The sequence below is a fragment of the Branchiostoma lanceolatum genome, chromosome 14, assembly GCF_035083965.1.
Source record: "Branchiostoma lanceolatum isolate klBraLanc5 chromosome 14, klBraLanc5.hap2, whole genome shotgun sequence".
In the NCBI taxonomy this organism is placed as follows: domain Eukaryota; kingdom Metazoa; phylum Chordata; class Leptocardii; order Amphioxiformes; family Branchiostomatidae; genus Branchiostoma; species Branchiostoma lanceolatum.
Genome location: NC_089735.1, coordinates 4,193,669 through 4,220,852, shown reverse-complemented (window position 1 = coordinate 4,220,852; position 27,184 = coordinate 4,193,669). Strand labels below are relative to the sequence as shown.

The following is a 27,184-nucleotide window of genomic DNA, read 5'->3' as shown; positions in this document are numbered from 1 at the left end:
GCAACGGTCCTTGACCTCTTTCCGTCAGGTCTGCATGCGGTTTAACAGGTGGTCGCTTCCCATGTGTTGATTGTTCAGTGATGCATTATTACCCCATTATTGCCAAAATAAGCATTAAGGCAAATAATTACCATTCTTTGCTTTCTGAGTGTATCTGGTAGCTTGTCTGGAACCCTGTGGAATATACTTTCTTTACTTCGATCTGGAACATGAGAATTGTTCTCCAAGCAGATTTTGCGAGAGAAAATAAATATTCTTTAGTTCGAAACCAAGACATTCATCAAAATGCGACAAAAGCAATATCATTTATTCATCGTCAAGCTAAAGCCCAAAACGTAGACAAGTCAACATTAGTGGAAGTATCTAAACCCATGTGTGAACAATTCCTTTACACTAGTAGGTCTGTAGTAGAATACACAAAATGTGTCAACCAATTGTGCCAAAAATAATATAGAAATTTTGTATCTGCGTACTGTGAAATAGAACTATATACATCATATATCAAGTGAAAAGACAATTTGTTCCAGTGAGTAGATATAAGAAACTCCTGCTTGATATTTGCGAGAACAGAGTCGAATAAGGGTACTACATACTTGTCACAGATACATCTGGCAGCACACAAAGACCAAAAAATACGATAATCAAAGTCATCATAACACAGGAAACGAAATAGTGCAATGGCAAGCGACATGTAGCACGATAGTTGAAACTGTACGATTACTGTGCACAATTTACTTACATTTGTATTTGATTCCATTACTGCAACTTCCAAGCAACAGCCACATTAACAGAGCAAGATGTTTCAAATTGTGAGGTTTAAGTTGTTTTACTTGAGAATTAAAGATAGTATCTTTTTTCCAATAAGGCGTTTGCACGTGACATCACAGCCTCCATCCTGGTTTGATGTTCCTGTAAGAATTAGGCTTTAAACTTCGATTGGAATAATGTCATGATTATATATACAGATTCAAATCTACTTGGTTTGATCATCCAGCATGGCGGACTACGTCATAGTCACGTGAGCGCAAACACCATACCCTCGGCACCGGACGTGACGTCACCCTATCCAAGAGTGACTGACACTTGTATCTGTTCCTCGTACGTGGCGAGCAGCACCAGAGCGGCCACCCCCATCATGAAGCCGATGTTCTGTGCGATGAAGGTCGCTACGGGTGACTTGGACTTGTGGTGTAACAGTTCGGGGAGCTAGGAAGGAAGGAAAGATAAGAGTAAGTCATTTCATCGTTGGTAATTATCTCGGTGAAGCGGAGGTACTGTTTTCACAGACTGTGTGTCCGTTTAATAGTATATGTGAATAAAATGAAGATTTGAAGTCGTTGCCATGCTTGACTTGTGATGATGTAACGTTACTAGTATGCAGGTAGGTGTATGTTGCGAATCTTTGCGACCCCGAAAGCCTCCGAGCAGCTTTCCTTGGCTTTCCATTAGAGACACGGTACTGGGTATGGTGTGCTTTGATACCGGCGGGGCCGGGGAGAAGTGGTAGAAGATTTGATCCCCTAGCATATTGTTTTGAAACTGCAGAGGTGTTTTTATCCGATTAAGCGAATACTTCTTATTCAACAGCAATGTACATCATGCATTTAAACGGCACTGTGTAACAGCATGTAGCAACGACGTACCATGTCAACCAGGGACACGTAGAGAAACATGCCGGCGATGAGAGAGAAGAGCCACTGCCTGACTTCGAAGCTCGCTCCGATGGCCAGTCCGATGTACAGCCCCACAAAGCACCAGCAGGCCGCGAACAGGTTCCACAGAATGGCGCCCTTGTAGCTCATGCCACACCTCAACAGCATGGCGAAGTCACCTGTAACAATCCGTATGTGATAAAAGTGATATCGCTGTTGCACTAAATGATTAAAATGAAACACGGAGATGGTTGATATGAATCAACTACTACTTGAATATGATAAGTCACGTCAGGCAGAACGCAACGTCACGTGTCAAGCAATTGGGTCGGTCATGCTGACGAAGGCTGGACATTCGGTAAGTCCGAATTCTAATGTGAGTAGGAAGTCAAACTCTGCCATGCTCATACCTAGCCTGAGTGTCATCCTGTTTAGTTACAGGCTCTGCCTTCACAGTTCTGTGAAGACCAGAGCCTCTAACTAAACAGGATGACACTCAGGCTAGCACATTAATATACTTAAAAAGAACTGATGCCAGAAAATGTATTTTAAAGAATTATCGGCGCAAGCTTGCCTAGTTCATGTGGTATCTCGTGCGCCACGACGGCGATCGATGTGGAGAGGCCGACAGCCAGGTCTCCGCTGAAGGCGATGCCCAGGGCCAGGCCGTCCGTCAGGTTGTGCAGAACATCGCTGAAGATGATCATCATCGCCGTGGGAGTGCATCCTGATGATACGGAACATCGCACATGTCAATGGTCAACAACAAGTGCCCTGTGCCGTGGACGACAAGTCTCTACCAGACTAACCGCGTCGGAAATAGAGAGAACATTTGCCGGGGGACTTTGGCCATGGAGGATAACATTCCCATCCGCAGTTAGGGTTGCCTATTAGACCTCTCTCTGTAGCCGACTCCCTTCATACAATTGACTCTATTTGGCCAATTTCTACTATTTTCCCAGCGACCCGCGGAGACTGGTAGAGGCTAGTGGCCGACACGGACAACGAGCGCACACAAGAAAACAGACATACCCTCATAACTGTACACACTCGCATACTCACCCACACGGACATGCGCAAACGCACCGTGACACTCAAACACACATAGAGACATACGCGTGTACACACATCCCTACACACACACACACACACATACATACACACACACACACACACACACACACACACACACATATATATATATATATATATATATGTATATATATATATATATATATATATGTACGTACGTACGTACGTACATACATACATACATACATACATACATACATACATACATACATACATACATACATACATACATACATACATACATACATATATATATATATATATATATTCATAAACACAGGCATACGCACCAGCACAGACGTGCACACGCACCAACACAGACGTGCACACACACACAGACAAACATACATACACACGCGCATAGACACAATGATGAGTTTGGTCTTATGTGTGTCCTTTTTAGCTACATTTGTTAACATGTTCCAGTTTGATCATTTCAGTGATCACACTAACCTGTGCAGCAGGTACAAGCGTCCTCCTCTCCAGTCATCTCGGGGACCACGTCCAGCGTTGTTGTACTATGTCCGTTAGTCTACGGTAACACATATCATCAGTAAATAAATGTTGTAGCATACGTTGATGTTCATGAGAAAAGTAAAGTGCTGTCCTTTAAAGTAGTAAAGACTTGGTATTACATGTATGATATCTCTCTCGGCTTGTACAATGAAGACAACAGCCCTATTATGAACACAATCTCGGCTTTTCACGCAAATAGAAACTGCTGTATACCCACCAATTGTTGCTTGGATATAGAGAGGTTCTTGGAACCCATGCTCGGTTCTGGTGGCAGTTGGCTCATCTTGCGCAGCTGCACATTCTCAATCACTGGCTCCTCCTGGAGTGAACGAGAAAGTTTGGCGAAAAAAAGTTGCCTTCATTATGAAATCTAAGTTGCCATGAATGTTGAACATTAATGACTAAACACAAGAGTATGGTATCCCGAACATTAGATTCTTCACAACTTCTTCTTTGATTTTGGAATTGACTCTTTTTTCGATATCAGTATCCATTTCCGACATGTTTTTTAATGCAATCTACCATGCTATGGCATATGTTTTCTCATCTTGCAGCTGCTTTGCACGATTTGCAGTATGGCCAAAAACGTTTTTTGGTAACGGACGAAAATCTATGCGCGCACGGATCTATGCGCGCACGGATCAATGCGCGCACGGATGTCATCCATATAATCGAATCAACATGGCCTAATTATCCACGCCCTGGTGTAGTTTGTCTTTAAGATTGACAAGACATGTAAGACAATATCAAAGCCAAATACTTTTAGATACTTGATGTCATGCACAGGTGTTAATGTAATGGACGAAGTATGTAATAATGTTGCCATGTGTTTTAAAAAGAGAGAAGAAGCCACTAGAACCTAGATATACAGTAGGACATTTAGTATAGTGCTTAGTATTGTACTAGACGTGAACGTGAACGTTAACGTTATTCTTATTATTCTATTCTATCAATTACCCCATGTATGGCCCCCTGGGGCCTCCAGTGCATTTATCCCCCTGGGGAATGAACGTGCAATAAAGATTATTATAAATGATCTAACTTCCTGGTGGCCATGAGAGTGGCCATGGCCCCCGGGCATGACGAAACTCATGACTCGTTCGAAGACGAAGAAGAAATATATGCCGCCCATGGCGACCAGGATCTTCCACATGTAGGCCATGTCGGCTGCGTGGTCGTGGCCTGCATGATCAGCATGGTCTCCATGCAGACCCAGAGCCTGTGGAGGGACAAGGTATTATAGATGTGATGCAAAGAACTGTGGAAAAGCCGGCGTCACAATTCATGCGAGCGTCGGCCGAATTTGTAGATCGCCCGAAGCTCGCCGAATTTCGAGCGTCGACCGTATTTTCCAATGAATTTGTAGTCTCGGGTGACGTCGGTCGAACACTAAAAATCCCCCATGAGATGGTACCATCGGCCGTAATTCGGCCGAAAATGCACATTTGAAGCTCGCCAACAAGTCGGCTGAGCTGAATTTCATATTTGTGACGGGGGCTTAAAGCCCCCCTCACACTGGATCCGCGGCACGCTGGCGGCGTCCCTGCGGCCGATCGAATTGACAGAGCACTCAACGAATGTCATCTACAAAAAACGAATCTTTTTAAGCTTTGTGTGTTTTGTTATCTTTTTGGTCATACTTGTACGTTTTGAATGATATTCCCATTATAAAGTCAAGGGTAACACAAATCCAGTTTAGGACGCAGCGACGCCGCGCGCCACCGTGCCGCGGGTCCAGTGAGAGGGGGGCTTTAGGGTAATGGTCGGCATTAGGACGTTTCGGCACCTGCACAGTTGGGCCCCTAGCCGATCAGGACGAGTCGGCACCAGGTCTAGGATGACTCGGGGTATGGTTAGGGTTAAGGTTAGGGGCCGAGCTATCCAGGTGCCGAAGCATCCGACATCCACCCCATAGCCGTAAAGGCAGTGGGTTGTTAATCCACTGTGTCTAGTACACGGTATTGGAAGACGGAGACCACCCCTCTCCTTCCACCGCCTTTTACCTCCCAAATCGAAACCCCATTGAACACCTGGGTGTACTAATGAAAGTCGTGTTAAGTGTTTTGCCCCAGGACAAAACGTCTGGTTTGTCTGTATGCCAGGAATCGAACTCATGATCTCACGATCTCGTGTCCGCTAGCCTAGCCACTCAGCCATTCGACGCCACTCGACTGGATATTCAGTACTGTACTCTAAAATTGGGGGTGTCCCTGTGGTGTAGTGGTCTGTCTCTCACCACATCTGGTTCAAATTACTTGGACCAGAAGGACTGGGGTTCAAGCCCCAGGTAGGACACCTCTGGATGGACAAGAGGCGCATTGAGTCATACCAAAGACTTTATAAAAATGGTACATACTTTTGAAACAGTATGGAAGTTAAACACACTTCACTGCCAGTAGACGAGCCCCCTGCTACAGTGATTGCACCACAGTGTGGCCCAGGGCTATGAAACGGACATCAATAATGGTGTGGGAGGATTTTAACCAACTCTAAAATTACTGAAAATCATAGTGTTGCACAGTGAGTTCAAGTACAAATGTACCTGGCTGTATCTGTTCTAGGTACTCTAGACCTTAACTGAAAATACTCTTTGTACACAACCAAGTGTTTTATTTACGCCGACGTTTTGGTGACCGTCTGTCACCTTCCTCAGGGTAATTCTGACAGGTTCATACATCACAGGTGTCGCTGTTTATAGACGAGATACCAAATATAAAGTGTTTACAAATATATACTCCAGAGCTCACCTGTGGTAGCAGGTGCAGGAGAGCGTCCCCTGACAGCGCCCCGACTCCCAGACCAACCCCGAACTGCACAAGACACTTGTAGACACTGGATCCCGCCATGGGCAGAACCAAGAGGCCGAGAAGTGCCAACAGGCTGATGAGGAAGACAGACAGCGTCCCGTATCCGTATTCTGTGGGAGGAGAAAGATGAGTCGTTATCTTACAGCATGGAAATTAGATATGTTTCCTTTCATACCTTCATAGCAACTTATTTCACTGCAGCAAGATATCTATACTGGTTGAGCGTTTTCCTTCAGATTCCTAGAACAAACAAGTTAACCTTTCAGCTCCCGTACCCATACGCCGTGGGAGGAGAAAGGCAAGTCGTTTTCTAGCTGCTATAAAATCAGATGCTATGTTTCTTTTCATACCTATGGTGGTTGAGCGCTTACCATTAGTCTAGAACAAATAAGTTAGCGCATCATACCTCCTCCAAAAGGTTTTGTTCCCCTCTTATACCACATTGTGTTGACATCACAATCTTGCAGATCTAGGCTTATAGATCATAACACATCTTTTGTATATCCCTTCATATCCCTTCATCAAAGTAAAAAAAGAATAACCGAATAAATGCAAATCATGAAGATCCATCCATATCTTCTCGAGTTATGCTGGTAACATACAAACACACATACATACACAGTCCGCTGCAGTACCATATGAAGCCGCCAGGAAGCCCATTATCGAACTTGACCTTCGCCTCTTTGACACCTACCAAATATCATGAACATTCATCGACAGATTCTCGACTTATGCTGTGTACATGAAGCACACATGCATCCACAGCCACTCCACCATAGCAAAACCGAAAACATAACCTTTTGGCGAAGGTAACAAGTTTTACTTGATTATGGCTAAGGCTGTTCCCTGTCAATAGTGCAAAGTGTTATTGGCAGGCTATGTAGGTATTTGTTTGGATAACTGCATTGTGTATTCCAAATGCCCTGTTAGCTCAACTGGTAAAGGGATGGCCTAGAAATCTATGGGTCGCAGGTTCTAATCCATCTCTGTGACAGGGGACAACCTGCTACGGTGGGGGAAGATCAGCAGTGCAGCCTGCGGCTGCGGCGAGGACCCCCAAACCCCTGCAACACCTGATGAACAGCTGCAGACTCTCACCTACCTGCACAGACTCGGACCTGCGGGAAGCAAACGAAGTTGCGCTGAACTGGACTGAGATACATTGCGACAATCTATGATGATCCATCTCTGTCAACTTACTTTCCAGCATAGTGAGTTCTCTGACCACCGGAGCGGCCGTTGCGTTCACAGTCGGCGTTTCCCCTACACAGACGCTGCTGTAGACCTGCTGTAGGAGGGCGGGCGCCATGGCGCTGAACTGGGCACGGGTCACCCCCATCTCCGCCTCAACCAGGAACAGTTTCATCAGCTGGGCTGAATTAAAGCACTGCGTAAAGGTATTATTACGTTATTAGTGATTCCTGTTTCTTGTTCGTTAGTTGTTTGGTTGGTTGGTTAGTTAGTTGGTTAGTTAGTCAATCAATCAGTTAGTTGGTTGGTTGGTTAGTTAGTTAGTTAGTCGATCATTTAGTTGGTTGGTCGGTCGGTTGGTTGGTTGGTTGGTTGGTTGGTTGGTTGGTTGGTTGTATCGTATAACTGGTATAGCGGCCTTGACCCGCAATATACCAGTTTTGTACGTTAAGTACAAGTGGCGTTAGATAGGCTTGATTCACTCCCATCAAGATCAATAAGTGTGGTGGGTTCTTTAACGTGCTCGAGGCGTGGCTCTCCTCTATCTAACAAAGGAGCTCTGGCTTTACATGACATATCCGAGAGGACGTCCTAGGTACTCATATCACCCCTGAGCATATAGTGAGGAAATGGGCGTTTTTACCAAGGGCACAACGCACGGAGCTTCTTGGATACGCTTACTAGAGGTATGTTGTACTCTCTAAGCAAAGGAGTGGATCCGGCTGGTTTTTGACGTGTTTTAGGCGTTTTTTGGGGGGCTTTCTACTTTGTCTCTTTTTTTTGTGTGTGGGTGGGTGGGTGACAAAAAGAAATCGAGACAATGTAGGAAGCCCGACAAAACGCCTAAAACACGTCAAAAACCAGCCGGATCCACTCCTTTGCTTGGAGAGTACAACATACCTCTAGTAAGCGTATCCAAGAAGCTCCGTGCGTTGTGCCCTTGGTAAAAACGCCTATTTCCTCACTATATGCCGGACCCAATCCTCTGCTTGGAGAGTAGAGGCGTTGTGCCGCGTAAAGCTCCTGTCACACTTGTGCGTATATACAAGTCCGCATGAGTTGCGTATCAACATGTTTTTGGTTTTGGTTAAGTTTGCAGCCGAAGAAGTAATTTCTTTGGTTCGATAACGGGCAGGCTGCACAACGGTGGATCAAAGTAGAAAACAACTTTTCCACGAAAACCTTACTTAACCCCAAAAAAATGTTAATGCGCAACTCACGCGCACTTGAATATACGCACAAGTGTAACAGGGCCCTAATACTGTAAAGACAAAAAGAACAGTCGTACTCACAGTGTGTTCGAAGTCGTGGGCGTGGTCGTGGTCGTGGTCGTGTTCGTCTGCCCGTGTCAGCGGTGGCAGTTGGCGTCTCCGTCTATGGTCGTGCCCGGCGTGGTCGTCGTGATCGTGCCCGTCGTCCACCTCCGGCTCCGGCGGGGCCTCCCCACCGACACCCAACACCGACAGGACGTGCTCAAGGGCTGCGATGCAGACATGATAGATAATAATCACATGAACACTTTTTATCATCATGGAGGCTTATCTGGGTTGGTAGTAATCATAATACAATGCTAAACTTTCTTCCAACACTAAGGTATTCACGGATCAAATTTCCAACGACCACTGTCGCCTTCTTCGGGATCAATGATCCGTCAATACCTTATTATCTCCATGAAAAATAGAGATATAGTTTTGGGTGTGTCTGTTTGTCTGTCTGTTTGTCTGTTTGTTTGTGTTTCCACACCACTCCAGTCAGCATAACTCAGGAGCCTCTTCATGAATTACAATGATATTTAGTATGTGGGCGGGTGTTGTGAAGCCAAAATTCAAGGTCGATTTTGGGCCCCCTGGTATGTGACCTTGGTACTGCAGCAGAACTTTTGTATATTTTTATATCTTTTGACCTGGACGTGATGTGGTCTTGATTTTTGGGTGGCTAATTATGATTAAGGCATGGTAGTAAGTGCTCTATGACCTGCAGTCTAATCTATCAAAATGAACTCAAAATGACACACCCTCGACTGTGATGGTGCCGTTGGTTACGTTGAGACTTTCGAAAAGACTGTCTACGAAGAAGCTTTTCTCCGGTAGCTCGGCAACCCCTATACACAGCCCCTCCAGCACGTTGGCCACGGTTATTGCTGCTATCTCCTTCAGCTCGTCGTAGGACGCCCCTCCGCTAGCCTCACTGGTATTGATGTGGAGCTCCTCAAACACCGACTCTGCAGTGAAACACTGTCCGACGTAGTTTAGTAGTACGTGGCCCATTTCCCAGATTTAGCATCAACTGTTATAGCATAAGACTAGTGCTGTGGCATTCGGAAATTCACAATATGAATCTCTCATGGAAGCATGAGATCTTCGATTTCTTGTTTCACAACCAGCACTAACTAAACTACGGTAGCCCATTTCCCCTATTTTGTCGTGTACGCAAACGACTGTGTCATCTACACAGATGTCTGTGTCGTGTACGCAAATGACTGCGTCGTCTGCGAACACTTCTGTGCGTAGACGATACAGTTATTTGCGAAGACAACAGTCAGTTCAGTTGCGTAAACCTAGGAGGTTTAAACCTCCTTGCGTAAGCGACACCGACATTTGCGAAATTAAACGACACAGTCGTTTGCGTAGACGACACAGTCATTTGCGTAGACAACAAAGACATTTGGGCTAATGTAAAGTGCGTTGACGACACAGTCATTTGCGTAGGCGACAGTCATTTGTGTAATTGACACAATCGGGCCACCGTAGTTATATATTGGCAACCAAATAGAAACCTACTAGTACCAATGAAATATGATTATCATTTTTTCTTTGTTTATTTGTATTGGGATATAGTACCACAGAGGCTAACAATACAGCATGCATTTTTGTCTCGTTTCGTGATCTTACCTTGCCCCAGTTCTCCACTCGATAGTTTTTGTTGATGTCTTCCAAGACCTGTTGGTAGCTGCGGAGAGTAAACTTAGCGTGTGTGTACGACATTAGCCTGCCCTCCATTGCCGTATAGCCCTTGCCGCCAGGGTCTTCGGTGCAGACGTCATGCGCAGACAGGTCCGTCAGAAAGACAGTCAGCACCACGGCCATCTTGTGAAAGTCTTCCTCACCTACGGGCACGCTTGTGTCGGTCGAGTCGCCAAGAGACAGCTTAATCAAGCCATCGGCCGTCAGACACTGTGAAATGACAATGTTTTTTATGTTATTGTTTGTTTATTTGTTTATCTGTTTCCCTTGAGGATATCTGTGTAGACTCTATGCTCCAAGCAGAAGTTTTGGTCCGGGGGCTTGGCCGTGGCCGCGATTTTGAACGCCTGAACTAGGGGAGGGAGACGTTAAAAATCGCGACCACTACTAGCCCCAAGACCGAATCCTCTGCTTGGAGAATATGTAGCCCTTCAACAAAGCCTATCGATTTCTATGCGCGGGGAGGTGTTTTTTTAAATCTATTGTTAACCATGCATAAAGGTATGTCCCTATCAACTGGCAACAGCCTCACAGTTGCACTATATGTGCCACTAGGCAAGGCATAACAAGGGTCTGAATGAAACGAACTTAAAAGAATAAACTTAGCTAGAAGTGATCAGAAGGAGTCTCCAAGGAGAATATTCCATATGTACAAGAACCTTGCACTGAGATTTAAAAAATGGTCATGAGAATTACACATCGATACCTTTGTTGATTGCCCTTTAAATGAGAGCGTACGTTTGTATTGTTGTCAACTCTCGTGTATTTATGTACCCCCTGCGCCCCCTATTCTTGTTCGCCTGCCAGTCATGGTAAATTTGTCGCTATCCATTCCGGTTGCTCAACAGAATTTGATACATCCCATCCTATAGATAAGTGCAAGTACATTCTATCTTTGAAGAAGATTCTAGGAGGAGATAACCCTTACTGTGTACAATAAAGAAATATATCAAAGAATGTATAGAACTTAGAACTAGTAGTATAAGTGATACGCCAGACTCAACATGTTGATTCATTCATATACTTGTACGTAGATTAGTTCATTACAATCCACTTGTTTGTATGTATAGTTGTAGATGACCTTTCGAAAGTCGCTGTACTTTTGTTATGTCAATAAAAGATTTCTATTTTCTAACGTTTCTCTCTTTTCTGCCCCCCCCCCCCCCACACACACACACACTTCTGTGCTGTGCAACATGAAACATGGCATGTCATTCTAATCTCCAAGCAGATCTACACGGGGCGCTGAAAATCGTATATGCTAGCCATAGAAGCTCCAGTCAGCCAGATAAGCTCCAGCTAGCCTACGGGGCTGACTGGAGCTTCTCTGGCTAGCATATACGATTTTCAGCGCCCCGTGTAAATCTGCTTGGAGATTATGTTATTCACCATGGGTCCAATAATGCTCGACAAGCATAATTCTTGACACGTTTGTACAGAACTACAAACAAGTAGCGCACTTCTGTTAGATTTACGTAAGCAATGACCTTGGTTGGGTAAACGTTACATTTTACCATGTTTACTCTGTATGATTGTAACCATACCTTGTCTCTTTGAGACAATGATACAAAAGATGATTTAAGTAGCTTGTTTGCTTGGTCCCTGGCGGAGGTATAGTTGTGGTAAATCATTGCAATAGTTATCGCCCTTTGCAATCAACAACCATATAGTAACCTGGATATTTCAGACATTTGGGCACTTCAAGGACGGACGTTGCCCATTATAATTGACAGTTTGTGCATAATGGATAGCTGATAAAGCAAATAGCGTTTTCATATACTATTCATTGCCACGTTCCCGCATACCAACTTTATGCAAATTACACACCAGCCAGACATGAGTGACATGACTTATCTTTGTTTAAATCTGACTCATAATTCTCCCTTTAAAACTTTACAACGATGTCCTAAACCTGTTCCTTGTTATACGTTCCTGACGCAGCATAATGTTCTAGAGAATTTAGCATGCATAGATAGATTGTCCGTTATTCATAAAGTAGATTAGTTCTTAAAAATGATTAGATACATGTATTAGCAAAAGTTCAACTACAATGTATGTTCAAGTTGCCATAAAGTGTACCTGTTGCAAAAATTAAACTTCTTCCTCCCTTTTTAGATTAATACGGATACATGTGTATTCACAGATATTCAAATGCCGATTGTACATGTACGATTGTGCATGTTGTTTTTATTTCAACTAATATTACATGTGTACTAATATTACATGTGTACTAAATCCTTCATCCTTACATTTGTTTTCCTGTTTTCATTCATAACATCCATATAAGTTAATCAAGTAAGTCCATTCTGGTTTCATACAAGTTCGTGCAACCCATCAAGTGGAAAATACATGTCCTTCCTACCTCGTCACAAGTGAAATTCCTTTCTTCGTCGGCCTCCAGTCTTATGCACCGTACCCGGTCCAACATCGTCTTCACCAGCACCTTGGACATGTCGAACGTCAAGTTCTGGTGTTCGTCTCCTCCCAGTAGGCGTAGAACGGCGTTGAAAGGGTCTTCTCCATGTTCATGATCGTGACCTTCATGTTGCGGGGCGACAAGCCCACACAGTACAACAAGAACACCGACCAACAGTGCTCCCTTCATCCTTACACCTGGTTACGTCCAGTGGGTAGGACGGAGATTCTGTATGGGGCAAAAAGAGCAAACATACACTGTAAATCTTGACCCTTTCGCGGGGTTTTACGAGCCGTAGCAAAGCACTATACTAGCTACATGTACGTACATGTACTTGAAAAAGCAATACGCTTCACTTCAATTGAGGAGGACTGCTTTACCTACATCTTTATGTTCGCGATTTCGCGGTGCCCTCTTCACCGCGAGCTTAAAACTACAGTGAAAATTTTGTTCTGACTTCTGTCCGCTTACCTCTTTGCCTCAGCACTATGTACATTGAGTACATTGTGCAGAATTATGTACATTGGGTGATGAGTACATTGTACAGAATTATGCACATTGAGTGATGAGTACATTGTACAGAATTATGGTGCATTGGAGGCACCTGTTACGCGTGAATACGCACGAATACTAGCAAGGCACAATTAAAACAATATTGAAACGTTGAAAACATATCTATAAAGAATACATACAAGTCATTATCTACTGACAGTTCGTAGCGGCAATAACTGTTCGTTGCTTTACCTGATATTCAGTGCCTAGATTGCCTAACGTTATAGGTAACGTTAATGGATACAGGGCTCGATCAGGCTCAGTTAAAGGCCGACGAAATGTTTGGTGCCTGACATTGGGCATGCGTGAGCTTTATCAAGGTCAAGCAAACGACCTTGGCCTTACCTTGGACACCGTACACAGTTGGATGCCTGCGGCTGTGCCTCACAATATTAAACAGAGAAAAATAATGATAAAACCATGAAATGCCTTTCCTGTAAGGATTCTTTTTGGGTGAAATATTGGCAGTTTTGGGGTATCTATGGCAGGACACACTTTATACTTGTTGAATTAGTTTATAAACATGACCTTTCTCCATATCTAGATTTTCGGCACGCCCATGAGATACTAGTAGTGGAATGATCGTCAGCTGGCACTTTGAAGCCAAAAAGGAAGAATGCAAGTGCTCTGATTATTTAGCTGCGAGGTATTTGTAGAATGGGCGTCTAAAAATTGTATTAAATGTATTTATAGACAGTTGTCATAGCAGGTTAGCATTTATGTTTTCTTGGTCTGAAAGTTTTATTCCTGACAAAAGGACACCTTCTTTTTGTCCCATTTTTTATCGGATTGCGTACGTTACTGACATATACTGGAACCGTGGAGCCACACCTGACGTGGTTGGCTAGTTGAAGGTCCCTTGATCTTTATCATACTGTAACCAGACCGGATAACATCATTCATGGTTGACCTGTTAATGACTAGATACTGTGTGGGGAGGGGGGCAAGGTTGCCGCCATTAGTTAATAAACCCCTACAGTTCCGACACCCTATACGTGCCTAACCGTAACCCTAACGTAGGTGTCCGAACGTACATGTATGGGTGTCGGAACATAGGGGTGTCGGAAGATAGGACTGTCGCCATTGGAGCTATAGAACAATTGGGGCACACGAAAATGTAGCCAATCCAAATAAACACACAGTCCTTAGATAATATGTGCGCCTCACAGATAAGTTTGTACCGAAGATGTCTGACTCGGTATATTGACTTTTGCTGGGACCAGTTTGCACTGCCTACTGTGCAACGCACCACTATGCTCGTGGTTACCACAAACTAGCACCCGTCGGCCCCTTCAGTTCAGTTACGGACTTCTGCATGCAACATATTTTCAAACGTTAGTATATAATGTGATGAAATAAGATCGGAAGAAAAGGGTTACTTACAGGGCCGGTGGCAGACCTAGACCGGCGAAGGTTGTATCCGACACAGAACCTTGAGAATGGTGATGAATACGTCGGCAACAACACCACAAGGCTAGCTCTTTAAAGTTAACATTTAACTCTGCTACCCACTAAGTCAATACGTACCGACCCCAATGTGGTACGATTTACTTAGATAGAGATACCATAAACCTGCCAGGTAACCGAGTAGGTCGCGCGAGGCGTGAAGAGTTCAGCGGACATTGGCCCTGGTAACGGCGGCATTTTGGCGCCAACCTTTCTTCGACCTGCTCTCGCTTTAATCGTGCGAAGCTTTTGTGCAAACCTCCCCTTATCTACAGATAGATTGATTTCAGACGCTATTCATCTTAAAAACCGCGCGGACAGAGCCAATATGATGCACGGCGTTAAACAGGGAGAGAAAAAGTTGCAGACCATTCATTGTTGTTTTTAGGGGAGAAAAAGTTGCAAACCATTCATTGTTGTTTTAAGGAGAGATGAAAATGATCTCTCCTAAAAACAACAATGAATGGTCTGCAACTTTTTATCTCCATGTTTAACGCCGTGTGAGCATGCATTTATACAGGTCTATAACCAAAAACTGTTCTAGGGCTCTGCTTGAAGAACATAGATCAGAAAAATGCACATAAATTAAAGCAGACAAATGATAGTAAAGTAGTAAAGTCACTATGTTTGTCCCACCTGTGGCTTACTTGACGCGGTGTTGTGCAGCCAGTACTAGTTTCCCCAAAACCGAGCGGCACGTGAAGTTGAAAAATCGCCGGTGGGAGAAGCCTGCAACGTAGGCTACCCAAAAAGGTTTTCTGCCATACTGTAAATCGTGGAAAGCAGCTATAAAATGAGCAAATGCCGTAAATCCGGGCTAATAACCCAGCCACCTCCCGCGCCGACACTACCTTTTCGCACGTCAATGCATCGTTAGCCTTGTTAGCTTTGGCTCGCCTTGTTTGCGGACTTCGTGAGTGGGGCAAAGCTAATAAGATCACCATAAATAGTTTAGATAACAAAGAAAGGTTTGGTGTCAGCTACTTTTAAAAGATGCTAGCTATTGTGAGAGTTAGAAAAAGTGATAAAAGATGATAAAAACATGCACATAATTTTAGTAGTCTACAGACAAATGAGAGTAAAGTAGTTACGTCACTATCTTTGTCCCACCTGTGGTTTACTTGACGCGGTGTTGTGCGGCCAGTTTCCCCGAAACCGAGCGGCACGTGAAGTTCACGTGATCAACGCATGGCATTAATGCATTGACGTGCGAAAAGGTAGCGTCGGTGCGGGAGGTGGCTGGGTTGTTAGCCTGGAGTCCAGGATGTTAGCTGAGTCATACTTGTTAGCTTTGGCCCGCTCCCAACGTCCGCTAGCCGCCTACAAGGCGTCCCAAAGCTAACAAGGCTTCATTCCAGGCTACTGGGTTGTATCAAGGAGGATATGATTATCAAATCTCCTTGGTTGAATCAAAACTTCAAAAAAGTAAAAGCAGCTTCAAAACTCTAATCAACATAGATAACAGCTTAGATAACAAAGAAGGGTTAACGCCTTGAAAAGATTCTATCTATCGTGTGAGTTAGAAAAAAAAACTGATGAAATACGTAGCGTCGAATTACATATGCAATGCGTAAAGCATGCCATTTCCATGTACCTTGTTGTTACGGCTTCAGGAGTTAATTTTGTTGTGTCGCTGGATTAGGGGTGGGTACCGGTACATAACATTCAGGTCCGGTCCAGGTCCAGGTCCAGAGGGTCAGGTCCAGGTCCGGACCTGTACCTGTACCTGATTATAGAAGTGTCGCAGTACATCATATTTTGGAGAGCGAGACACACGTAAAAGTCTCCAAATAAACGTCATGTCAGGAACGATATAATTTCTTAGGTTTGCACTTTGTCTCAAAAATATAACTATGCTCTCCACGCCGTCTGTTTACTCATCCTTTAAGTGTTTCTAGATATGATTCACAGCTAACGTCTTCGATTCGTTAAATCTGCTGTTTTGTATTTTCTTAGACCAGTTATGTGGCCGCCTACTTGTAGCCTGGTACTATGAATTTTCTAATCGGTCCATAGGCCGGTCCACTGATTTTTTACGGACCGGTTTTTTTGGACCGGTCCATTAAGAAATACCGGTTTTGTACCGGTACACGGTACCGGTACCCACCCCTACGCTTGATGCAAACCTATTCTATTGTTTGTATAAAGGAGACTCGTGACTACGAATCATACTTATGTCGTTCTTCATTGCCCATGAGAACTGACTTTAGCATGATACACCTCGACACGTGGACATGACCCGAAGTGGACCATGATTGGTACCGCACGATAACTGGAACGCTACATGTACGTTAGGCCATGTTGATTTGATTACTAGCATATGGATGACACCCGCGCCGCTTCAATCTTCGTCCATTTCCACCCCAAAAAGTAGCCTCCGTTGCAGGCTTCTCCCACCGGCGATTTTTCAACTTTAATATCGGACCAGATTCTTTGTCTGGGGGGGGGGGGCGTATCTGTTTGGAGACAGTATCAGCTTGAGGCCCCGTATCTGCTTGGGATCCTGTAACCGCCGTGTGGAACAGGATCCCAAGCAGATACGGGGCCTCAAGCAGATACGGTCTCCAAGCAGATACTGCCCCCCACCCAAAGAATCTGGTCCGATAAGTTGAAAAATCGCCGGTGGGAGAAGCCTGCAACGGAGGCTACCCCAAAAAGGTTTTCTGCCATACTGTAAATCAAGTTAAGCAGCTATAAAATGAGCAAACACATGCCGTAAATCCGGGCTAATAACCCAGCCACCTCCCGCGCTGACGCTACCTTTTCGCACGTCAATGCTTCGTTAGCCTTGTTATCTTTGGCCCGCCTTGTTTCCGCGGCTAACGGACGATGTGAGTGGGACAAAGCTAACAAGGATAACTCAGCTAACAGGCTGGATCACCATAAATAGTTTGGATAACAAAGAAGGGTTTACGTCAGCTACTTTTAAAAGATTCTAGCTATCGTGTGAGTTAGAAAAAAACTGATGAAATACGCAGTGTCGAATTACATATGCAATGCGTCATGCATGAGGTTTCCACGTAACTTGTTGTTACGGATTCAGGAGTTAATCTTGTTGTGTCGCTGGGTGCAAACCTATTTAATTGTTTGTATGAAGCATACTAGTATTCATGACTAAGGATCATACTTATGCTGTTCTTCCTTGCCCATGAGAACTGGCTTTAGCATAATACACCTTGACATGTGGACATGACCCAAAGTGGACCATAATGAGTAGCGCGCGATAACTGGTAGCACTACGTTCGTTAGTTAGTTAGTTAGCTTTGGCCTGCTCACAACGTCCGCTAGCCGCCAACAAGGCGGGCCAAAGCTAATATCCTAGTAGACTCCAGGCTAACAACCCAGCCACCTCCCGCACCGACGCTACCTTTTCGCACGTCAATGCATTATTGCCATGCGTTGATCACGTGAACTTCACGTGTCGCTCGGTTTTGGGGAAATTGGCTGCACAACACCGCGCCAAGTAAACCACGAGTGGAACAAACATAGTGAATTTATCACTTTACTATCATCTGTCTGTAGGCTGCTTTGATTTATGTGCATTTTTTATTATCTAACTTAGCGCTACCACTTATCGTGCGCTACCAATTATGGTCCACTTTGAGTCATGTCCACATGTCGAGGTGTATTATGCTAAAGCCAGTTCTCACGGGCAATGAAGAACGGCATAAGTATCATCCCTAGTCACGAATCTCCTTTATACAAGAAATGAAATAGGTTGGCATCCAGCGACACAACAGACTGAAGCCGTAACAACAAGTTGCCTGGAAGCATCATGCATGTCGCATTGGATATGTTATTTGGCACTGCGTAGTATACCTTCTTTTTGTTCCAACTCACGCACACGATATATAGGCTCTTTTAAAAGTAGCTGACGTCAAACCGTTCTTTGTTATCTAAGCTATCTATGGTGATCCAGCCTGTTATCTTTGTTATCTTTGGCCTGCTCCAAACGTCCGTTAGCCGCGCCAACAAGGCGGGCCAAAGCTAACAAGGCTGATAATGCATTGACGTGCGAAAAGGTAGCGTCGGCGCGGGAGGTGGCTGGGTTGTTAGCCTGGAGTCCAGCCTGTTAGCTGTCATCCTTTGGCCTTGATAGCTTTTGCCCGCTCCCAACGTCCGCTAGAGCTAACATCCTGGGCTCCAGGCTAACAACCCAGCCACCTCCCGCGCCTACGCTACCTTTTCGCACGTCAATGCATTATCAGCCTTGTTCGCTTTCCCCGCCTTTTTGGTAGCCTGGAAACCATACCATCTGGAGCTCCCCGGGATCTCTACGGCGCTGGGAGTGGTACCCGCCCACCCAGACAATTTAGCCCCTCGTGGCGGGTTTACGGCCTTGATTTAATTAGCTCGCTTCGGAAGGTGGCGGCGAAACTCGTTATGACATCTTAGTAGACAGACTGCGAAACTCTCTACGACAGCTAAGTAGACAGGCTGACAGAAACGATTCAATATATCAGACTGGGCCCGGTAAAACACCCCTAAGCCGACCCGTAGAGACGGGGAACAGGCTACCTTTGGGGGGGGGGGGGTAACAGACGTTGGGAGCGTACCAAAGCTAACAATGATGAGTCAGCCAACAGGCTGGACTCCAGGCTACTGGGCTGTATCAAGAAGGCTTTGATTATTAAATCTCCTTGGTTGAATCAAATCACAAGGTTTGACGGTGCGAAAATGTAGTGTCGGCGCGGGGGGTCCCTGGGTTGAATCAATGAGGCTTTAAAGAATAATTAGACCTTCTTAGCTGTATCAAACCTTCCCAAAACTAGTAAGAGTTTCAAAACTTAAATCACCATAGATAGTTTAGACAACAAAGAACGGTTTGACGTTAGCTACTTCGACTATGATTGTTTTTCTCCTTATACAAAAAAAGTTGCTACTTAAAAGCACGCACTGCATTTTTATGCGGCGAACTTTGCAGAGGACCTTTCCGTATAATGGCGCTATATTCCGGCGCTATGTCCCTTTGTATGATAACCTACCCCCAAAGGTCATATTACACGCGTAATGTAGGATGATAGCAGGCCGACTATGACGTCACGGCCTATGACTAGAGAACCGTTCAACTACAAGCGTTAACGTTAAAGGGGTAGTGCCGATTGCTCGGAGATTCAAAGGTCCTTACGCCTTGCTAGCCCCAAAACGTAATACTGTTTGGCATTACTCTCCAAGCAGAGGTTGGGAGGGGGGGATTGTCACCTTTTTATCCTGTGCCCCGTTTTATGTTGGCTCTCCCAACCAGAAAACGGGGCACAGGATACAAAGGTGACAATCTTTCCCCCTTCCCCCCCACCAACCTCTGCTTGGAGAGTAGTTTGGCATGGCGTTTTGTCTATTAACTCAAGTCAGAAAAAAGTCCCCAATGTGTAACATACCCTAAATTACGTCATGGTTCGTACATGCAAATTTTTGTTGTACTTCAACGCCATCCTACAGGCCTGGTCGCATTCATCGTGCGATCATCGTACGACTACAAACTAAGGCCTTTCTTGGGATAGGCGCACGTGCGTACACAATTTAATAATAATAATAATGATGGTTTTTATTGGTCAGAAATTACCCGCAATGGTAGCGCTGACTTGATGCAGGGTTTACAGGTTAACGCATATACATGTACATATCTTGTCCACACTTGCACTACGTGGAACTGTCGCAAGGGTCTGGGTGGCTGCAATTCGGCGCCACTAGGTGACCTCAATACAACCTTCCCCAACCGAAGTCAGGTACCCATTTACGCCTGGGTGGAGTGAGGAAAGTCGTGTAAAGTACCTTTCCCAAGAGCACAAGATCGGTGACAGGACAGGATTCGAACCCGGAACCTCTTGGTTCTGAGCCGAACGATCTGCCGTTGCGCCACACGACCCCACAAAAGCTTATCTGTCTTGCTACCGAAAAGGATGTCTAATATCGTTGTCGGCGGTTGGTTCTGTCACAGCCTGCTTGAAAAGTCTACGACATCAAAATCGCACGACAGCCTACGATGACTGTGACCGCTCCGTTTACATTGGTAGCTGCACAGACAACGGCATATCACACAGGAAAAGCAACATTTGCATTTCGGATGGCGTCCGTATATTTACATCCGTGCCGTTGTTTGAACTCCCCGAATAAATAGCATGTTTTATCTGTACTTGCAGGTGTGGGTATAAATACGGATACCAAGATCACACCTCCTTGAATTTCTCAGACACACAGGTGAACCGTACAAGATGAAGACGTTCGCTCTAGTGTTGCTTTGTATCGGAGCCGCAGCCGGTAAGATAGTCTCTAAGACACTTTTCTTCAAGCTCATTTATTTATCTAATAATATATTTTCTTAACTTAATAAAGTTCGTTATTACGTTAACGTAGCCTCCTTCGCAGACTCCTTGGAGCAAGGCGTGCGAAAACTATCTCCAACGACATTACAGTACACTGCCCATGTGGAAAATCGCGAATCAGTGCCCCCCCCCCCCCAGAAAAACAACGCCGGCGCTCCTAGAAATCTGCGAAGGAATCCTCGATAATGTATCCGTGGTGGATTATGAAAAGCTCATAATGTACTCCGTGCTTAATTGTTTTGTGCTAATCGGTCGGTTTGCAAGTAGATTATTTGGCAAAACATCAGCGATGTTTCATTTGTTTCTGTTATATTTTTGGTTTAAGAATAACATTATTACATACATGTAAGTGGCAGTGCGCTAGCTCCCACAACCATGCACTTTCAGGGGACCGACAAAGCCCCCCTTGCGTACATCGTACGACCGAGCTACGACGTCGATCGTAGAGTATTCTCGCGACAGCCGTGGATGAACCGTCTTGTGACGGTTGGCGTAGATTCTTGTCTTCTGTAGGTTCTGTCGTAGCCTCGCTCAAATCTGTTTTTTTTTTAAACTTATTTTGCTTTTGGACAGACAGGGACAACGTGGCACTGCACACAGCTCAAATCTGTTGTACAGTATTCTGTTCAGGCAATGCCGACAGTTTTGAATGATGTTCAGATACCTACAATAAGATTAAACAAGATTCTTAAGATTTGACATGCGTATGACACCGTTTTAGCTCAACTATGCTTTTTCGACGAGTTTGAGTGCGCCAACAACGGCTGCATCCCCAACAACTGGATCTGCGATGGCGACAACGACTGTGGAGACATGAGCGACGAACAGAACTGCGCCAGTGAGTGAAATCTTTGATTTCCGCACATGAGTGTTGCCATATTTTCTGTCACATACTCGATACAGCTGGAATTAAACGCTGTACATTAGAGTACGAAAATAAATGTTCGGCGCTCAGGAATAATGTGTTTCTGTCAATCGGACTATTTCACAGTATGGTTACCATTGACTTATATGACACGGATGAGGAAACAGAATGAACAAAAACCAATTCCCTAGGAAATGCTTGCGTGGCAATTTTTTAATATTTGGCAACTCAATCGCAGTACTGCATTAACGGCTCCGTCTTTGAGGCGTCGCCAAAACTACCTTTCTCCCCCATTACCGTAAAAAGCTGCTCGAAAAAGCTTTAATTTTGCCGACTCCTACCCACATACAAAATATCATCAAGAACCATTTACAACTTCTCGAGTTATGCTGTCTACAAACCCACCCCCAAGCGGCACCTACAACGTAGCCCTCATGATAATAACTTTTACATTTCCACAGATGGAGGATGTGGCGACGGCCAGTTTGGGTGCGCCAACGGCAACTGCATCAATGAAGACTACGTCTGTGACGGTGACAACGACTGCAATGACATCAGCGACGAACTGAACTGCAATGGTTGGTACTGAAGTCCTGCTGATTACCATTGACATTTTTATTTGACTCCTAAAGAAAGTATGCCAACTTTCCAAAATATATAGAGCTGAGCGTTGCTTTTTCACCTCCGGGAAAACGTTGTCTTGGTGTGTATCTTATTGTCTTGGATCCCGTTGGCCCGAGTCCAAGATGGCAGGGTGTGAGGAGGAAAATGGTGTAACAGGAGACTAGTTTGGCCCGCATCAAAAGTCCTACAGGAAGGCAGAAAATGCATGGACAGAATTAGCGAGAAATTCACAACAAAAATGAATGCTGCATGAGATTTAAAAAGAATTTGTAAATATTCTACGGATGTACTAGAACTTAGATTACTTATTTTGGCGAGACCTCAGGGGCGAGCCTAATGGTATGGTATTGTTTTCTTCTGAAGGCGGTACCGCTCTGACCACGTGTGGAGGGTTCCTGAACGAGACGACTGGCAGCATCAGCCCTCCGTACGATGACAACATGGACTGTATCTGGACCATCAGCGCACCCACAGGCTTTTACATTGAGCTGGATTTCACGGCCTTTGACCTTGAAGGAGGCGGATCATCCTGCAGGTAAGACTGATGTCTTGCCAAAAAAGCATCATCCGATCGAATCTCCAATCTTCTTCACCATGACTGCCCCGATCGGTTTGGGCACGTGACCTTCATGTACGTATGTACAGTTGACGTACGAGGGGGGGTCTAAAACACCTTTTGTGCCATAGCTGGTTCATTTTGGTATGGAATGAGTTGAAATTTGTCACAAATGTAAAGAAACATATCTTCTTGAGAATGAATTATCCCAATGTGTTGTGCAATGTAATCTCCAAGCAGATCTACACGGTGCACCGAAAATCGTATACGCTAGCCAGATAAGCTCCAGTCAGCCTGATAAGCTCCTCTCAGCCCAGATAAGCTCCTCTCAGCCCAGATAAGCTCCAGTCAGCCAGAAAAGGAGCTTATCTGGCTGACTGGAGCTTATCTGGCTAGCATATACGATTTTCGGTGCAACGTGTAGATCTGCTTGGAGATTAGTGCGATGTTGATTTCAGTCCTACAAAGGCGTTTGCGTCAGTAACATTGAAGCAGATTGCAGATCCGGTCAAAAATATTATTTGAGTTGGAAGCAATTTTTATACCTATGTAATGCGTAATGCCCTACGCTGTTTCTAACCGCTACTTATCCAATTCCCAGCTATGACTACGTTGCCGTGTATGACGGCCCCGACACCAGCGCGGAGCTGATCGGTAAGTTCTGCGGCAGCGGCATCCCGGCCCCGATCCACTCTCACGGCAACATCCTGACCGTCAGGTTCCGAACCGACAGAAGCGTCACTGAGACCGGCTTCGTTCTTGTCTACACAACTACAGACGAGCATCCCATTCACCGTGAGTTTACAACAGTTTGATAGCCAGATCATGTCTTCTAAATAACGATTGGGACCGCATCTGTAAGCAGCGACACCTATCGCTGCAGTTCAATGTGAACCAGTCATAATTGCCCTGAGGAAGGTGACAGACGGTCACCGAAATGTCGGTGTGAATAAGACACCTGGTTGTGTATAAAGAATTCTGTTGTCCATATCTTTTTAAGACTGGAGTATCCTAACGTTCCGATTGGTCTATGAAGAAATGAGTAAGACGTTATTCCATGGAATCTTTAATCACGATAATTGCTAACGTTGAGGTCGTCTTTTGCTCATGACTGTACCGCTGTCTTCTCGCTTCATAAGAGATGTCCATGTAGATCAACCGGTAGCAGCCTCATAGTTGAGCTCCTGGTTCCAATTAATCGGTAACTGGGAAACCCCGGCTCAAGTTCAGGGATCAGAACATCTTGATTGGGGCTGCACCGTCTTCCGGAAGGAACGCAAAATGTGGGTCCCTTTTACGTGGAGGTGCCTCGCGCACGTTAAAGGGGGAAGGCATTAAGGGCTAGGAACCTCTCCCTTTGAAAATATACCATGATACAGAAACAGCAAAGAAATTGCATACGGGACCACCGTGATAAAGTTGGTTTCTTTACTATCACGATGTTTGCAGGACGGCTATTCGACCGATTTTCTGTTGTTACGCGGTTTATATACATGTACTAATAAAACAATATCTTCCCTAGCGTCTGGCTGTGGCGGTCCCGAGTCGCTGACTGATCCAACCGGCAACTTCAGCAGCATGAACTTCCCCAACAACTACGACAACAACGCGCAGTGCCAGTGGGAGGTGGGCTGGAAATCATTTCTTTTGCGATATAATATATAAAAGCATGGGCCAGTCTTCAATATTCATGATTCTTACATTCAGCTAGACCTTTCTCACGCGGCGGCCATGATAGAATGAAAACGAGGCCATTGTGGCAAACATTAGACCAATACTAAATGTCAATCACAATTAGCAGTTTAGCCAATGATTACCTTATAATTAGAGAATTGACCAATGAGGAAGTGGCTGCATGATCGTCAAATATCTGCATTTCTATGATTTTATTTTGCATTTTGCTTTTCTTTGTAGATCGAGGTGGAGGATGGAATGAGGATCAACCTCATCTTCACCGCCTTTGACCTTGAACCGGAAAGACTCTGTCCAACGTCCAACGACTACGTGGAAATCTTCGAGAACGACGTTTCTCTTGGTAAACCATACACGCAACTCTTTATTTTATTTGTTTGTTTGTTTGTTTGTTTGGCTTGAACACACGTGAGCCAAGGTTGCTCAATTAGCGGGTAGCTATCACTAATGGTTAACCTTGTGAAAAATACAACCAATATGTTAAACAATCAACAGGTTACTAGGTTAAAAACTACATTCATATTTACTTCATATCGTAAAATATTTTAACACAATTGTATTGTTATTGTTATGTATTGCAATACAAGATTCTTAACACCATGGAATTTCTTAGTACTTACAAATGAACTAGAGCTTATTTAGGTTTTACCTAAGCCTACAATTCTGTCTCATGGCAACTACTGAAGTTATACAGAAAAGGGTTCCCAAGGGAGTTCCAAGTTTTTGCTTTGAAGGAGTACAACGAGCGTGTCAGGTGGACAATCCTATCTAACAGAATGGACAAGAACAATATGCTACATTGTTCACTAAAATGTGTCCTTTTGTATTTCCCAATTCTCTGGTAGGTCGCCATTGCGGCAACATACAGCTGCCCCCGACCACTTCTACCGGCAACACGCTGAAGGTGGTGTTCTACAGCGACAGTAGCACCACTGCCACGGGCTTTTTGGCGCAGTACGTGACCATCCCGTAAGCAACCACGTCAGACGTGAATTCTGAAGGTATTTCCCTCTTTCATCATTGTTTTTGTTTGTGAATAATCTAGTCATTAATGACGGATTAACGTAGATTTTGAATTGATGCCAAATAATCATGAGCAAGTATCCTGTATTGAGTAATACTATATCAGGAGAATAGTACTTCACTAGAAATATTTGCAAGCAAATACATAGTGTTTACTTTCACATTGTAATGTTTAACTACTGCTTGGTCTAATCTTACTCCAACGCATTCATAATTATGATGAACAGCTCTGTCCTGCCACTTGCTACATAAGCAACGCCATGGTGTGTCTGCTACTTTACCAGTAACCATGGTGACAGTCTGGTCCAGGTCATTGACCTTATTTGTTTGGAGAAGAAGAAGAGTAAGAAACGAAGTGAAAATGATATGTTTCCCTTCCATGAAGGTAAACAAAATAAACTTCAGGAGCAAGCCTAGGCCTAATAGAGTATATCATTTGTCATTCCAGGGGACAAGACGTGTGGGGCTGTGCATAGCTCGCAGTGTCAAGCGTAAGGAGACTGTTTGAGATCACAAACATCTGGATAACAATGAAACTTGTGTTCGTTTATTGAATAAAGGGTCCCGATAAAGACTGAGAAAGACTTGGATGTTGTGTCTGTTGACTACAGTCTGATATACAGGATATTGCAGTTTTCTATTTTCCCGACCAGTAGATTCTCACCTGCTGACGTTTCGGTGTCTGTCAGACATCTTCAGTATTCCAGTTAGAAGCTCTGAGGAGACACCGAAACGTCAGCAGATGAGAATCTATTGGTTGTGAATGAAAAGAAAACTCCAATATCCGATGTTCTACCAACCTGGTTAATTATCTTCGGAAGTCTGAAATACAGTTTGTCGTAGTGGAGGAATGAACGACCTTGGTAAAGGTTAATCAATAACTACTTGACTACAAAGGCCACATGTGAAGATATAAAGTATTGTTTATTGCATTTTTGTTTATTGTTTATTCGCATATATACAAATATTTAAAAACAAAGATAAACAGGGCAAAAAACATGCGGGGTGGGGTGGGGGCGGGGGCAGAACCCTATGTGGCTTTTTGTGCCCCCCTTGAAACTAGACAATAGTATTTTCTTAAATTGTACATAATCGAAACTAAGCAAAATTTAAAAAAAAGAAAAAATTAAAATTATACCATAAATCCTAATGAAACAAATGAAAGTGAAGACGAATTACAACATGAATTCTGAGTTGTAAACATGATAAGTATGATTATACTATATTACAAGTGTGATAACGCTATACATGATCAATGTTAACCATGCATGGTTTATAATTTATAAAGAAATCATATTCAATATGAGCATCACAATGGAAAGTAAAAGGGATTCGAAAATATCCTAAAGATATCGTTGGTGTACTGTAAATGCATCTAATTTCGCGTGGTTTTAAGTCGCGTTAATTCGAAAATGGACTGCAGCTGTTTGCGATGGTTTTAAGTTTGCGGCAGCGCTATGGTCAAA

At 44.3% G+C, this 27,184-nt stretch overlaps 2 protein-coding genes across 5 annotated transcripts; one reads left to right on the top strand and one right to left on the bottom strand.

Moving 5' to 3' along the window:
* Positions 1-276: 276 nt before the first annotated feature.
* LOC136448081 (zinc transporter ZIP12-like) lies at positions 277-15,526 on the bottom strand. Of its 4 annotated transcripts, XM_066447202.1 has the most exons (13): positions 14,573-14,919; positions 12,584-12,865; positions 10,150-10,431; positions 9,273-9,492; positions 8,551-8,738; positions 7,268-7,454; positions 6,008-6,177; positions 4,303-4,479; positions 3,478-3,579; positions 3,198-3,276; positions 2,227-2,379; positions 1,644-1,831; positions 277-1,206 (listed from the first exon to the last, which is right to left on the bottom strand). In XM_066447202.1, the coding sequence occupies exons 2-13, from the start codon at positions 12,824-12,826 to the stop codon at positions 1,063-1,065; spliced, it is 2,133 nt and encodes a 710-aa protein (XP_066303299.1). In that variant the 5' UTR covers positions 12,827-12,865; positions 14,573-14,919; the 3' UTR covers positions 277-1,062. The 4 variants fall into 4 exon arrangements, with proteins under 4 accessions (XP_066303299.1, XP_066303296.1, XP_066303297.1 ...); XM_066447199.1 differs by lacking the exons at positions 277-1,206; positions 1,644-1,831 and adding an exon at positions 15,272-15,525 and having other exon boundaries at positions 2,186-2,379; positions 14,573-14,621; XM_066447200.1 differs by lacking the exons at positions 277-1,206; positions 1,644-1,831; positions 14,573-14,919 and adding an exon at positions 15,272-15,526 and having other exon boundaries at positions 2,186-2,379.
* A 5,249-nt stretch (positions 15,527-20,775) lies between these two features.
* On the top strand, positions 20,776-26,292 carry LOC136448085 (procollagen C-endopeptidase enhancer 1-like). Its single transcript, XM_066447207.1, has 9 exons — positions 20,776-20,893; positions 21,680-21,796; positions 22,285-22,401; positions 22,811-22,982; positions 23,605-23,798; positions 24,526-24,629; positions 24,918-25,038; positions 25,541-25,696; positions 26,167-26,292. Exons 1-8 carry the CDS (start codon positions 20,848-20,850, stop codon positions 25,666-25,668), a joined length of 999 nt encoding a protein of 332 aa, XP_066303304.1. The 5' UTR covers positions 20,776-20,847; the 3' UTR covers positions 25,669-25,696; positions 26,167-26,292.
* Positions 26,293-27,184: the final 892 nt, after the last annotated feature.

Excerpts from the sequence above, each read along its gene's own strand:
- LOC136448081 (XM_066447202.1), bottom strand. The coding sequence starts at position 12,826 with ATGAAGGGAGCACTGTTGGTCGGTGTTCTTGTTGTACTGTGTGGGCTT. Across the intron at positions 8,739-9,272 it reads CGGCACCATCACAGTCGAGG|CCCTTGAGCACGTCCTGTCG; the intron begins GTGTGTCATTTT and ends TCTGCATCGCAG. Across the intron at positions 4,480-6,007 it reads TCCTGCACCTGCTACCACAG|GCTCTGGGTCTGCATGGAGA; the intron begins GTGAGCTCTGGA and ends GTCCCTCCACAG.
- LOC136448085 (XM_066447207.1), top strand. The coding sequence starts at position 20,848 with ATGAAGACGTTCGCTCTAGTGTTGCTTTGTATCGGAGCCGCAGCCG. Across the intron at positions 23,799-24,525 it reads AGACGAGCATCCCATTCACC|CGTCTGGCTGTGGCGGTCCC; the intron begins GTGAGTTTACAA and ends TATCTTCCCTAG. Across the intron at positions 25,039-25,540 it reads CGAGAACGACGTTTCTCTTG|GTCGCCATTGCGGCAACATA; the intron begins GTAAACCATACA and ends ATTCTCTGGTAG.